Below are 15302 nucleotides of genomic sequence, written 5' to 3'. Positions count from 1 at the left end.
GGGGGGGGTTGTCTGAAGAGACAGGACATCAGCCCACAGCCTGCTCTGTCCTGGACATCTGGCTCGACTGGCTAGCTCTGCGAGAAGAAGACATCTCCCGTGGCCTGCTCACTAAGCATCATTTGAATACAGACGGGGAGGAAAACCAGCTGCCGCCACAGCAGGGGGTTTCTCCATTTCCAACCACAGCCACCACTGCCCACCTCCAGCAGTTACCCCAGCAGGGAGGCAGGAGGGGCACAATAAGGACAAACACAGACTTCACAATCCCAAACGAGACCAAAGTCGCCAGATGCAGGTCAACAGTCAGCAGCACAGTTAAACGAAGCAAAAGTACAATAGCTACCTTCAGCTGAAAAGCCCTTATTAATGAAATTACATTAGGAAGGATGAATCTCCTGTTACATATCCACATTTCTGTCTGGTGTGTTTCTTCTTGTTTTATTCAAAAGGAAATAAATAAATGTCAGAGTGGTGATGGAGGGAGGGGAGAAGCGGCTCAGGAAAGCCAATGAGTCTTCTTAAAAAGTCCATGAACAGCACAAAAACACAGAGGCATCCTGGGCACAGAATGATAATGGCCCTTCAACCAATCCACAGTGGATTTCACATTTAAACTGTCAATCATCTCAGTCAAAAGCCTTTTGTGAGACTGAGATGGAGAACCCTGTATTTCAACGGGGATGCTCTGGATGCTCAGCCCCAGGCTCTGTCAGCAGAGCTGGGTCTGTGGTGGGGAAGGAGGAGCCCATGGTCCGAGGACACCAGTGCCTGATTCAGAGCTACTGCTTGGGCATGTTACCTGGTGGGTGACAACGAGGGGCCCTCACAGCGTTAATTAACATCTGGCACTAAAGGTCAGGCGGGTAAATGGCATCCTTGCCTTGCAACAGGAACATTGACACAGAGCAGCTACAGGCCAGTACGTGGCTTAAACTCCCTTCTGCTGCAGTCCCGTCCCCTGGGCCCTCTGGGACAAGGATTTTCACAGTCATTCTGCTGTCAAGGATTGAAAGGTTGGGGCTGAACAGACTACAAGGACACCAAAAAATACTGACTTTCTATCCCTTTGGTCCTATTGATCTCACGATGGCACAGGGCTGCCTAAGCAACCAGCAGCCCTGGCTTTAACACCCTAAAGGCTGCTATGGAGGAGCACAAGTGACAGATGGGCTTATGTTAAAATGCTCCATTTTGGTAATTCCCAGAGCTCTCAACCCGTGGACAAAGCCCAGGGCACACTCACCAAAGGAGACATCACCGAAGTGGAGGGCAGGGACATCGAAATGAAAAGTCGGTCCAATGACACAGCCCCTGCAAGGACAAAGACAGGCAGAGGAGATGTTAGCTCGGTTAGAGAGAATGGCAAAGCGCTCAGCTTTCTTTACCGCTCGGGTGGGTAAAAGCTGCTCTCAGAACCATGGTGGGTTTCAAATCAACCTGTCACCCCCGTGCTCAGCACAGCATCCATGGGAACAGCAGGCAGCCAAAGCAAAGTGGTCAGCACCCGACAGCTGCTGCTGAGGCTCAGGGCACCACAGCAGGGTGTGCCCCCATGCTGCTGCTGGCCCCAGAAAGGTTCCTGAACAAGTGATGGCTCTGTGCCTCGGTTTCCCCACCTGTGATGTGATGGACAGAGGTGTCCACAACAAAAGGGGGTTCACTGTAACGAGCCTTCCCAGCCACGGGTTCCCTACTTTGTATTTCTTAGCTGGAACTGGTGTTTCCATGGAGTATATGAACACCTTTCTCAGAAGACCTGATCCACACAATCATTACACATGCAGGACTTTTGAGACATTAATCCAGGGGAGCCCAAAACATCCATTGAGAAGAGCAGTAACAGTTCTACGCAGAGGACAGTTCAATCTTGGAGGGAATTATCAGCTTGTCACCAGTGAACCAGCTGACACATCCAAGGGCACCACCTCGCCCGTCCCTCAACTCAGCAGACAGGCTCCGAACTCCAAAACTCACTCACATTCACTGAAATCAGTACTTGAAGCTGCACAACAAACATTAATTGACTTCATTGTTCATGACAATCAATGCCAGCTCTGCCTCACTTAAAAATCAAGGGCCACAGTGAACAGTGCCTTCTCATTTTACTCACAGGACTGCCACTGTCATTATCCACAGGTTCTGCACATGAACAGACCCCAGCAGCCCGCGGGAGGGACCTGTGTCCATCCCTGCTGTCCCATTTCCAGCATCCCTTTCCAAACACCAAGGAAACAAGCATCCAGTGCCTCGTAAGGTTTCCAAGTAACAAGTAATCACCTCGTTACATGGTCTTGACACCTTCTTGACAAATTCTTGACACCTTCTGACTGCATAGTCAAAGAGCACTCAAAAACTGACTTTCAGGAGTTTCAACCCAACACTACTTCTCGATTCTTGCAGTTGAATCAGCTCCTAAGAGCCTGGTACCAAATCCCTGCTGATGGTGAATTTCCCTCTCCAGGGACCTCACATAACCAGACTTGACCTCCCAAGCCCTAACAGCTTACTCTAGATGGAGCAAAGGGAGCAGACATGCTTTCCATCACAGCATTTGCCAGGAGACGATGGAAAACTATCTCCAAACCAGCTACGACTGGGGATGACACTGGGAAACTGCCAAGGATGAGCCTTGCCAGGCAAGTGGGGAAATTACTGCCACTTCTCCTGAGTGCACCGAATCTGTGCTCTGGGAAGTTAAACTGGAATGACTGGCCAGAAGGCTCAGGCAAGGAGCCAACCCAGAGCTGGTAACAGTACAGCTTTCAAGAGAAGGGGGGTAAAAGGCAGTGGTTTTGACAACAACTGTGTTTTACAGTAGCATTAAGTAATGCATGTGTGAAGGGAGATCAGGGTCCTGGCAGAGCAGGAAGAATAACACAAGGTGGGAATGGAACTGCTTGAACTCTCATCCCCATTCCTTCCTTTGCAGCCCAGTGTCCCACCAGCCAGCTTTCCTCTGTTCAAAAGAACCAGAAGCTTTTCTCCATGGAGGATGAAATCCAGTGCACAAAACCTTCCGAAGAGGAAGGCTCAGCTGGACCTGGTGGGTGGACATCTCAAGGGCATTTGAAAACAATCAGTTTGAGCTGTGGGGCTGGAGAATGACAGAAGGGCTGGAGAGGGATCCTTGAAAAGCAAGACAGAGCTCAAGGAGGCAGATGCCATCTCAGGGAGGAGAGGACTGCAGTGGGAATTGCTGCTGAGGGACAGCTGCATGGGAGCAGGCGGGTGTGCTGGGCTGCCATCAGATGGGCTGCACAGGAGCCACTACCCAGGGAGGAGGAGTACAAGGATGGGGAAGAAATAAATAAAAAAGGACCAGCAATCCTCTTTCACTGAGACAGAAGGTCTACACTGAGCCCAGGGGAGTGCTGGCCAAACAGGGCAGAGAGTGGCCACAGAGAAGGGGAGGGCATGATGGGCACTGAGTCAGGGCATCACTGGGCAAAAAAGGACGACTTCATTTGGCTGTGGGGAAGCCAAAACACAATCATGCCTCTGACAGCTCCTTCCTTCCTTCCCCAGGAGCAAGGCCACTGCAGGGCAGAGGCAGCGGGCGCTCTCCAAGCAGTATCCAAGGGATAAATGCATCCTTACCAGCAAAACCCGCCCTTGCTCAAGGAGAAAGCTGCTCATGCAATAACACCCTGTGACCAGTTTGGGGGAGGAATAGAGGAGAATAAATCATTTGATTGTGAAATGTTTCCTTTTGATTTCCAAAAAAAAAGCAACACTTTCCCTCCAAACACAAAGCCAATATAGTTCTTTCTCTACTGAGCTCAACAGACCTATTCACCACTCTTCTCTTGCAAAGTAATAAACTTTCTGTTCTTTTTTATCCATTTCCCTCATTTTATTGGTAAAGTCGACCGAAGATTCCTCCCATTGCTTTACTGCCTTTGTCTAGAGCCTCCCAGCAGCAGCAGCCCAGGAGGCTGGTTGCTGAGGAGGCACAGCCAGCCCCACAGCTCCAGAGCACCCAGCACCAGCTTTCCTGCCTACACCACGTCATCCCACCAGCCCGCGGTTAAAGACCAGCTGGGACAAGTTTGTATGCTGCTGCAGTCCTGAGAAGTGAGCTTTGCCTCTCCTATCATCAGCTTTTTTCCCCTCTTCTCCCCTATGGTGAGGATTATCTCTTGCCGTGGCACCAGCCCACGGGATGATGCCCGAGCCCGTGTGACAGCACCTGCCGCAGAGCTCCCTGTCTGCCCCATCAGCACTGCTCTGGCTGCAGAGAGGAGGCACCACCACAGCGCTGGCTGCACAAGAGGACAGCCCGTCCCAACCCATGAGCATGAGAGGTGATGTTGAGGCTGCTGCTACCCATTTGGGATGGATTATTAACAGAGGATTTTAAAAACACTGCCTCTGGCTGCAGCCACCCAGGCTGGCCCATCCCCAAAGTCCTGCTGGCCTTGCTGTGTGTTATGGGGGGGTGGCCCAGACCACCTACTGCCCAAAGCTGATGCCATTCCACTGTCTGACGTGGCCCAAGGGGGAATGAGCTTCCTGTAGGAAGGAGCCACTCCAGCTCCTGGGTACCCGGACTGGGCAGCAGGCATCTCCACACCTTTCCTGTACAGCCTCCAGGCAAATTGTTTTCCAGCACAGGTAGTCACTTAAAGCCCCGGGGCCCTCACACAGACACTTGTTGGAACCTGCTGCTGCCAAATTCTGTGCAAACAGCATCCTGCAAAGTCACAGAGCCACCCACCCCAACCATGAAGGCAAAGCTGCTTCCCAGAGGAACCCAAGACTTTGAAAGTTAAACGGGCACAGGAGGCATGGTCACAGGTGGCAGCAGCTCAAGGGAGCTGATCCTGCCCCTCTACTCCACTCTGGTGAGACCCCCCTGCAGTGCTGTCCAGCTCGGGGGTCCTCAGCACACAGAAGACATGGACCTGTTGGAGCGGGGCCAGAGGAAGCCACCAGAGTGATCAGAGGGATGGCACACCTTTCCTGTGAGAACAGGCCCAGAGAGTTGGGGTTGTTCAGCCTGGAGAAGAGAAGGCTCCAGGGAGACCTTACTGTGGCCTTTCAGTACTTCAGGGAGGCTTGTAAGAAAGATTTTGACTGGGTTTTTAGTAGGGCCTGTCATGATAGAACAAGGGGTAACGGTTTCAAACTTAAAGAGGGAAGATTCAGACCTGATATAAAGGAAAAAAAAATTTACAGTGAGGGTGGTGAGACACTGGAACAGGGTGCCCAGAGCGGTGGTAGATGCCCCATCCCTGGAAACATCCAAGGTCAGCCTGGATGGGGCTCTGAACAACCTGATCGAGATGATGATGTCCCTGCACATTGCAGAGGCATGGGACTGAATGATCTTTAAAGGTCCCTTCCAACACAAACTATTATACAATTCTACGATTTCCTCTCGCAGATAATTACGCTTCATTTGCTGCTGCAACTGCAAGGTTCAGACTGGAGTCAAGGTTAAAAAGCCTTGGCTCTTAGCGTGGGGATGCTAGGATCCAAGCCAAGACTAAGACCTTAGACAACACCTTTTTTTCTCTGTTTCATCCTAAAATGAGGTAGGTGGGAGATGATTACCCAGAGACAGCTACAGATGCGTCCACCAAGCTCCTATAACCCTCCTCACCTGATCGTCAATGTTACAGGCTCAGGGGATCCATTCACACTGAACCTGAATTCTTCTGTAAACTTCCCCAGGACGGTGGAACTGAAGGAGATCCGGATGACCTGGAGCCCCTCTGGAGAAATGATGCCCTCCTGGGGGAGGAAGGTGAAGCAGGAGCCCAGAGCTGTAGCTGGAGGGACCAAGTTGAAGGCAGCATCGATGGCTCCTTTGTTAAACAGGACCACCTGCATCAGCAAGAAAGCAAAAGGGAAATACATAAGGAATCTTCCTTTCTTACAGAAGGCTGATTTGTTTTCTGATTAACCAATTAACATCTGTAAAATACAGAAGATGCTGTGTCCTGCTGCTTGGCAGAAGCCAAAGAAAATGCAACAGGACAAGTTCTGCCTTTGGGTTTTTCATGCAAAACAGTGACAGCTTCATAGAAACAGTCACTCGGGGTTTATTCAACTGACACAGAGCAGCCCACTTCGACTTGCAGTGCAGAGGAGCTGCTCAGCATCACCAAGCCGATTCAGACCTGTCCCTAAGAGCAACGAAGGGCACTTGCAGCTTTACTAGTGAATCATCACACAACTGATTCTGCTACCGATGAGTTTGGTCTTGCCGAGGGCACAACACGTTGCAGCCAACAAGTTTACTGCATGTAGAAGACACCTCAGGGCAGCACTATCACCAACTTCAGAAGCACTCCCCAGCTCTCCTACAGTATGTCATTTAGGATTCTTATTTTTTCTTTAATGGGATACTTTCTTAGTCTTTGCTCAGACGTGTCAGGAAAGGATGAGTATGTGGTTCACAGCAGCTCCGTCTACTCCAAAGAATTTCTCTTTCCTAAATATTCACAGCCACCACCTAAGACTTTACCATTATCAGAATAAACTGCAAGTTTAGAACTAATCCATATTTTGTTGAATACTTGAGAGAGCACTTGTTGAGATTCAGCTCTTCTCATGTTGAGCGAGCAATGCCCACAGCTGCTGCCAGGCACCAACAAACCCACCCAAAGCAAAGCAGTAAAATTTCTGATTGCTGCAGGGTCAAATCCTGCCATTTCCATGGAAGTAACTATCTGCTTTGGATTTCTTTTCCCTAAGTTTTGTCCTTGTAAAACCTGGTAGAAAAATTGAGATAGAGCATTTTTTAATTTTGCAGCTGCTGTTAAAGATATTCATGTATTCAAGCTCTGCAAGGGTAACCTGAAAGCTACTCTCTCCTCTCACATCTTTTACACCTCAGTTACAAATTACACTCAGGGATCCTGTGCTGAGCTGAGGTTTACCTTCAGTCAGCACAGCACTAGCAGTATCATCTACTTAGTCACATTTTCTCAAGTAATGAAAATAATAAAATGATAATCAATAAAGTATCACCATTAAAAAGGCATAGAGAGCACAATATTTTGGTAAGAAAACACTTTAATGCATCCTTCCCTGCCCAGTCAAGCTTTTGAAAGTATTGCCTCATTTCCTACCTCTTTCAGTTGCCCTATCTTATTTTTTTGCAGAAGACTTGACACCATTGGCAGGGGGAGGCAAATATGTAGAAAGTTCCTTTGCTTTATCTCCAGAAATGCTTTGCTCTTCATAGAGATGCAGCAAATCTGAAGAGTGGCTAGAGACTGGTCAGCAAGGGGAAGCACTCCCAGTTCCGCAGCCAGACCCAGCTCTGAGTCAGAGGCTGGACAGCTTTCCTCCAGCTCCCAGGACCAGCAGCACGCACTTACCCAAAAACTGGCTGCAATGGCCTGGAGTTCAAACTCAGTACATTTGTTCCAGCTGCTTTTTAGCAGCCTGAGTATAAAGGTGCATTGCATCCAGGGCTGAAACAAAAGCCTCTGAATATTTATCTTTTTGTCCCAGTGTTGCTTTCATCTGTCAAGGGGGTATTTTTTCACATGAAGCCTCCCAGCTGATCCCCAAGGAAGGTTGCCAAAAAGCAGGGATTAAGACTTCACAAACAACATAGGCACTTTTCAGATCCCATCAGAAGTATCCAGATTCTGGGAAAGCCCCCAGACTTGACTAGTATGTCAAATAGTCCCTGCTGACAATGACCCGAGTTGCCAGAAATCACACAGGTCCACGAGGCTCACTGCTGCCCTGGGAGCCATCAGGATCCCACACCCCACACACACACACACACCCCCCAGCCCCTCAGAATCCCGACTACTCACCTCATAGCTGTGGTTTAATCCAACAAAAACCTTCCCGATGTCCAGCTGCTCACAGCTGAAGCGGAGCCGAGGCCCTATGCCTTCCCCTTTGATGCGCAGGGGCAGTCTGGTCTCGCGGCCTGTGGAGAGATTTCCACTTCAGTACAGTAATTGCCTCTGTTATCCCGGACTGTCCAGGCTGCCTCAGTGCTACTCCCTGACTCTGGACTGGATGGGAACAGCTCTAGGTGCTCCAGGAGGAGATACAGGACTCTTCCCTGCCCTCAGGAGATATGCCTTGGGGCTGGCTTCTAATTTCTAACCAACCCCTCCAGCTGTTTTCTCCTTTAGCCATCAGTTAGCAATGCTGAGTTTAAAACACAATCTGAATTTCTTCCCATGTTCTTAGATGAGCTCTGAAATCCATTCAGTGAAGGCACAAAGCTCATGAAACAGAACTGAAGATAAAAATATGCCATCTGTACTGATGCAATTGGAGACAAGAGCACAGGAGCCGAGAAGTACGAGCCCAGGCAAGGCAAAGCTCCCTGCTAACGGCGCTGTGCACGTCTGAGAGCTGCCTAGAGCAGGCAGAGCATCTCAGCACTGAAACACAGCTCCATGCCCAGGGCTCCAGGGCTCACCTCCTGCAGCGGCACCTAAATAAGACAGGGCTTTGTGATCTCCAGAGAGCAGCACTCGCCTGTGCCCACCATGATACTGAGAGCTCAGCTTTGTAAAGACACCTTACCTGAAGCATGCTGAACAGTTATGGAAAACCTCACTGCTGAGGTCAGAGAAGCCGTGAACATACTGCTAATACACACAGCCCTTGCTGCAAAGGGAACCGAGACTGCAAGGCTTATAGCTAAACTCTAAGATGATCATTTTCTTCTGTAAGCCTGCTAAGATGACAGGGTGGGATCCTGCAGTCTGAAGGCTGTTCTGAACCACTGCAGCAGCCTCAAGTGCCTGAACCCTGGCTCCAATTTGGGCTTGGGTCTCCCTGCCATCCCATCCTACTCTGCACAGAAAGCAAGTAGCACAAGGGGATAAAGAAAGGTCCAGAAGTTGTATCTGACCTTCAGTGTAGCTTTCATGAAGAAATATTCCTCTCTCCCTTTGTGTAATGCTCACCATTCATTAAAAATTAGGGATTGAAGGTTGATTTTTTTTTTTTTTTAATCTGCTGCATAGTTGTTCCAGAATGTCCAAAACTACTTCCTCTTGCAAAGAGCAGCCCAGGTGGGACAACACAGTGACTCGATAACAACTTGAAAAAACTCTCCCTGGGAACAGCCCTTTCAATGATTTCTGACTTTCTATCTTGCAACCATGGAATGAGGACCTTTGATAATGTCCAAGCCAGAAAGGAAGAGCGAGGGAGCTTTTGTTGAATTCAACATTTTTTAAGTAGATCCAGACAAAGCCCAGCTGACAGCAGAGATGACAGGTTGCACAGCTCAGGCATTAATTGGAAGGCTGTGTATTTCTATTTCCCAGACACCATAAGATAGGCAGTACTGGGTGCTACCTGTCAAAAGATCACTCCACCTTGCATCACATGTGGCTTAGTTTTAATTAAAAACTCTAGATCTAAATAATCAAAGCTCTTAGGTAATGGCAAAGATTTCCAAGTGACAAGCTTTTGTCCATGATCATGCTGAGACACATATACCATGGCCACTGCAATCAAAAAATCAGTGGCGGTTCTTCCCCTTCTGCAGTAGGCCCTCACCCTCTCCAGAAGGTCTCTGGAAACCATCCTTTCTTCTACCCCTACGCTGAACTTAAAGCTTTAGGAACTGCCAGAAATGTTGCTCTTCCTCCTTCCAGGTGAACCGCAGAGCGGGCTTTTCCCAAATGAGGAGGAGCAGACTAAACTGCAGGCAGCATTCAGGAGAGCTGAGAGGGAAAAAGAGAGAGTATGTCCTCCTGCTCGCTGGGAGATGGGGCTTCCAGGAGCATCCAGCCTTTGCCCAAGGCCTGGCTACAGCTGGGCTGTGGCCCTGGGATGCTCGCACCATAACACGGCCCTGAGCACACAGGCCAAGGGCATGGAGGGGTTACAGCCTCCTTGTCCTCAGTCCCAAACCCACCCCTGGTGCTGTGGAGCGAGCACTGGGATCTCAGCAGGGATAACACAGAGGCAGGTCACAGGGTGCACAGGGTGGCACTGCTGCCTCACTTCCAAATAAGTAGGGGTCTAAGTGGCCCAACAGCACGGGGCTCTGCTGCCAAGGTCCTTAACTTCTGCTTCTTTCTGACACTCAGTTACTTGCTCACAGAATGTCCCCGTCCATTGTGACTGGTTTTGAACATGATTCTCATCTGACCACATCAATAAACAGTGTTACATGATGCAGGACAGTTCTGTCACAAGCTAAGGGACTGATCATCATGTGGGATTCTGCTTCTCCCTGCAAGAGTGGCTTAAAAAAGGGTCTTGCAAGGTGTAACCCAGTACAGTTCTGTGTGCAGACAAACCTCAAACTGAATTTTAGGTGTCAGAGCCCCCCCCATCATGTGCGGCGGGTGGAGGAAGCAAGCAGCCGATTCAATGTGAATGATAGAGCAAACTTCAACTTTATTGATAGAAATCACACCTTATATAAGCAGTCTACAATACACTACTTGCAACTCTATTGGATACATTCAAGAAACTACATTATAATATCTCAGCCATTGGGTACATTCAAAAAGTCACATTATAATATCCCAGCCCCCTGTAGCATCTCTGGTATGCATAAACATCTTTCTTGCTGTGAACCTGCTTCTCTCCCAGGGTTGTTTTGCTTTCACCCCCAAGGTCATAATGCTCCCCAACTTATCTCTGTGTTCTCACAACAATCCTCGTTAGCACAACTGAGCCCTGGATCTTCATTCTTGTTTACATAACTGTACCCTGGGTTGTTTCCTTTGTTTACCTCAGGTGGCTGGGACCAACTTCTGCAGGGAGCTATGGCCGACCAGCTCCTGCAGGGAGCTATGGCCTTGCTCTCTGCAAGCCGTTCTCCAACAATCATGTGCTTCCTTCCAGCACTCAAGAGCCACAGCTTTATTTGCATGAATAACTAAGAAAGTTCTTTTTGAGATTCAATATTTGATGAGGGCAAATTTCAAACCACTTCTTAACTGCACAGTGCTGATTAGTTCTGTAAATCATTGCATGCAGAAGCATCTGCTTGCCAATTCATGGAGACACCTGCAAAAAAGTGGAGGCCAGCAAAGCCCCTTTCCAGTGGGCCATGAGATCCAGCTGCACAACTCATGGGGCTGCACTGGGCAAAGCTCCCAAGCATTCCCAGAAAGAGACATACACCCTCTGCAAACCATCCTCCAAAGGCATTTGTGACTGGCGTGCAAGTGCATGAGGAAGGCAGTCACGCTTCTTAGAGGAATCAAGAAGCAAAGTTAACTGACTCTCTAGTTAAAGATCACTGTTTTCTTCTTAAAACTCTTCTTGCACCCAGGGACCTTGACTCTGGGACAGTTTTCACCCTGATAATACAGTGGGTCAGCTCTGGTTTGTAAGGGAGGGGGCTAGGTGCATCATTTAAATGACCTCCTTGAGGTTCTCTTCCAAGGAGCCAGTGGGGGAGTTCAGTTCTCCCAAGGGCCCATCAGGACCTTTTTAAGAGCAGGCTTCTCTTTCTAAACACAGATCATTTGCTTATCTCTGTTTCCTATAACTCTCAGACCAGCTCAAGGGTTGCATGTAAGTAGTCTTCCTATTTCTCTGCAACAAAAACGCTCTCCTGGCACAACCCCTGGAGATGCCTGCAGCAAAATGATGGACACCCCCATCACAAGAGCAAAAATCCCAGAGCCAGAAGCACAGCACTGAGCGAGGAATCCCTCCGGCGCAACTTTTTAAATCAATCCTTTCCTTCCACAGCTCTAGCAGCTGCAGCTGGGGGACAGGAAGACACTTTGTGAACACAAGCCCTGGGTAATGACTGTAGGTGGCATTTGCCAAGTAAACCCTGCACAATTACAGTATAAATAAAAAGCTGTTTCATGACATTTGTATCCCTCAGCTTAGGGCAGTAAGTAAAGCGACAAAGCAGCTGGGTTAGTGACTTCAGCACAGTCCAGAACAGGTGACTGGCTGCTGGAGGACCACGAGCGTCACACCTCTTCCTCTTAGACAGGGAAAAACCATCACGTTCCCTGGATGGAAGTCTGACAGCGCTCTCCCAGTCTCGAAAAACACCTTAAGCAGCACCACACAGAGACAGAGAGGAAGGATGAGGTGACCCGAACCCCGCAGCCTGCTGCAGGCACTCCCTGCCCCATGCTAGCACAGCAAAGCCATCACCTCTCCCAGCGCACAGAAGGTGCAGCTCACGTGGGCCAGAGATAACTGCTCCCAGCAAAAGACGCAATGGCACTTCTGTCAGACAGGATGAGCATAAAGCTTGCCTAGCAGACTGTTCGGACTCTGATTTCCAAGGAGGGCGCTCACCCTGCTGAGCACAGCAAGCCCTGCGCAGCATACCTAGAGGCACCACAGACTCAGAGCCACAAGGTGACAATTCCCACATGCTGGCCAGAGGTGTCCTTCTGCAGACAGCCTGCGCTCAGCAGGGCTCAGCCACCCAAGGTCTGGCAGTGTCGGGGTAGTGAGAGGGGATCCAGGCTCTGGAAGCACATTTGTAACTCAGCTCCTACTGCCTCAGGAGTCTGATGATGCATCCATATAATAAAGACTCCTTATGGAGGCAAATGGTCTACAGGGACTTGCTGCTCACCCACTGAAGCTGTTTAGCTCTGTAGCTCTTCGGCCTCTATAGGCACCTGTCAGCAGAGCAAATGCTGGCAAACCCACGGCATGAGAACTTATCCCTTCACTGCCTTGGTTGTTCTGGGATCAGTGATCCAGGCTTGTAGCCACACATCCTGAGGGCTGGCCTTGGACAGGAGACCACCTGGAAACCGCAGGGGCAGTGGGCACATGCCAGCACCCTGCTGACCACTGACCCTTCCTACCAACTAGACGAGAACCGAGGGGGCTGCAAGACTACTTGCGCCTCCACCGTGGGGAACAGAAGCAGGAGAAAGGAGCCGTACCTGAGATGTCGCAGTAGACCGTTTGTTGATAGACTCTGGCTTCTTGAGGTCTAAAGATAACGTTAACTTCAGCTGAAGAATTTGGCCAGATATCTCCCTCCTGAAACAGAAGGAGACAGCAAACCACTTAGCTTCAAATGTCACATTTCTTGTTTTCAACCACAGCCCTATAGCCTTTATTTAGAGCATCAGTGAAGAGCAGGGAACAAGCAACACTTATCAAAAAAAATTAGGGGGGTTTGGAAGCAGCTGCAAAAGAACTTTTTAAGTCTCTTACCTTTACTGGCATCTGGTAGAGGCATTTTGTTAAATTAGGGCTATAATGAATCCATAAAACTGGCTCACGCTCCAGTGAATCCAGTAGGATTTCTCCAGAGGTGCCAGCCAGTTTAAGAAAAAGGTCCCTTTCGCCTCCAAACCTTCCCGTATATCCCTGTAGCACTATGGCTACATGGTGACTTTTACTCAGGTCAGGAGAGATTTAACAAATCAAAGAGAATTTCCCATTCTTAGTTACAAAGGTGCTGCCTCTTATACCCTTCACCTGTACATGCACCTAAGTATTTAACGTACTGCGGTGAGCACCAAGCAGAACGAGATCTCCTGCCTGAGGATAAAAGAAGAACACGCTCCTGCCCGCTGGCGGCTGCTTCTGCCCCAAGCCGTGAGCAGCCAGCCAGCACGCAGGCTCCTCCAGCTGATGGATGATCTGGGAAAGGAGTTGAGACACAGAAGCATCCTGTTTCTCTCTGCGAGGTGCACACGCTCCTGTGTCCCTGAACACAGGCTCAGACAAGAAGAGACGGGATTTCCTTACAGCTCCACACCTCTTTCAACCAACAGGATCTTTTCCGTGTCATGCTCTTGCTCGGGGATTTAAGTCTGGGCCATGCTACCCGTGTGTCTGCAGCTCTCTGCTGCTTCCTCGGGGTCTTCTCTCTCTTCTTCTCGCCCAGAGTCCTGGCACTGGTGCTCCATCCCAGGGAGCCTTGTCGCACAGTTTCAGAGGCATGCCTGGTTTCTAAAGGCTTTCACTTCTTGCAAGTGAGACACCACTTACATCCCCTGAACCCCTAGCATTACAAATGTTCTTTGTGTGTTTGTTGACATAAATGGAGACACCTCTGACAACTGTAATAACACTTGACAAAGGAAGGGAAAATACAGCTTATAGAAGGAGACGAACAGAGTTCTTTTTCTATCAGCAAAGTGAGGCTTTGATTCTGCATGATGCTGGGTATCCTCGCTGCTATGTCCAGAAGAGCCTTGGACGGAGTGGAGCCTCTGGCACTCCTGCAGCATAAATATTAACTATAATACTTCCCATCGACTTAGCCCTTATAGCTCAAAGGACAGCCCCCACAACAATTGAAGAGCAATGACATGGTGAGTTATTGGGCTGCAGCTGCAAATAATTCCCTGAGGCACAGCCTGCTCAGAGTCAACAGAACAGAGGGAAGAACTGTGAAATAACTCACAGAAAATACTGTGAGTTATTTCTCCTGGGAAATTAAAATGGGCTGTTGAAGAAGTTCCTTGCATGCCTGCTACCCCACAGGGGAAAAAAGAACTGCTGCTTGAAAGGAAATGCTTCATTACCCACCCTTGCAGGTTACTGCTACACGCGTCCGAGCCTCTGGGCACCTCAGGAGCCAGCCATGTGCCTGGGCTATGTGTTCTCTATAGGATGGCAGTCGAGTCAGAGCATGGAGAGCCACCATGGATGGTAACCAGGACAGATGTAAAACTATGCAGTGCTGTGAACACAGTATTGCAACACTTCTGGCTGAAACACTTCTGGCCTCAGACAGGCTGAAACTGGCAGGTGGCATAAAATACAGACAGTGGATGTACGATGGTACAGCACCACCACTCCAGCTGTCCTACGCTGGCTTTGCTACAGCATAAAGCACGGTGATACAGGAGGGGATGGCACACCGGGACTCACAGCTACACAAGTGATCCCTCTACAAGAGCCCAACCGTAAATACATGGCAGATCCTATCTCTCCTCCCTCAGCCCCTAAATAATGAGAATCTGCTAGATCTCCACCAGTCGGAGTCAGAAAAAGCTGGTCTTGAAAATCCAGGCACCATCAGCTGCTGGCCGTATCACCTGCTTTGCTTTGCAGAGGGGGGAGGCAATCCATGGAAGGAAATCACACTCAAAGCAGTCAAAGAAAAAAAAAGACAGAGCTGGCAACAGAAGTACTAAAATGACACTCAAAGTGCATCCTCTCAGCTCAGGGCACTTAGGAGAAAGACAGTGCCAAAGCTAACATCTGCCTCTTTCCATAAATAATGGAGCCCACAGGGAACTGTGGGATGGACCACAGCTCCCACTGGAGATGGTGCCTTCCGCCAAAAAACAAAGTGCTCTGCAGTAGCTTCTCATGTGGATGGGGACCAGCTTGGTTCCCCAGCTGAGGTGCAGGTTTGCAGCAACAAACACCATTGTCACCTCCTG

At 49.4% G+C, this 15302-nt stretch overlaps 1 protein-coding gene across 1 annotated transcript in view; it reads right to left on the bottom strand.

Annotated features, from left to right (window-relative positions):
• LOC113490582 (hydrocephalus-inducing protein homolog) overlaps positions 1 to 15302 on the bottom strand; it is a 78808-nt gene that overhangs the window by 34565 nt on the left and 28941 nt on the right. Inside the window, 4 exon segments of the mRNA XM_026867100.1 lie at positions 1247 to 1314; positions 5609 to 5832; positions 7785 to 7903; positions 12837 to 12936. Coding sequence (XP_026722901.1) covers positions 1247 to 1314; positions 5609 to 5832; positions 7785 to 7903; positions 12837 to 12936 — 511 coding nt within the window.

This window comes from Athene cunicularia, unplaced genomic scaffold, assembly GCF_003259725.1.
Source record: "Athene cunicularia isolate RWA unplaced genomic scaffold, athCun1 SCF_15, whole genome shotgun sequence".
NCBI classification, from domain to species: Eukaryota; Metazoa; Chordata; class Aves; order Strigiformes; family Strigidae; genus Athene; species Athene cunicularia.
Note: the sequence above shows the minus strand (reverse complement) of the source record. Positions and strands in the feature narration are given on the sequence as shown.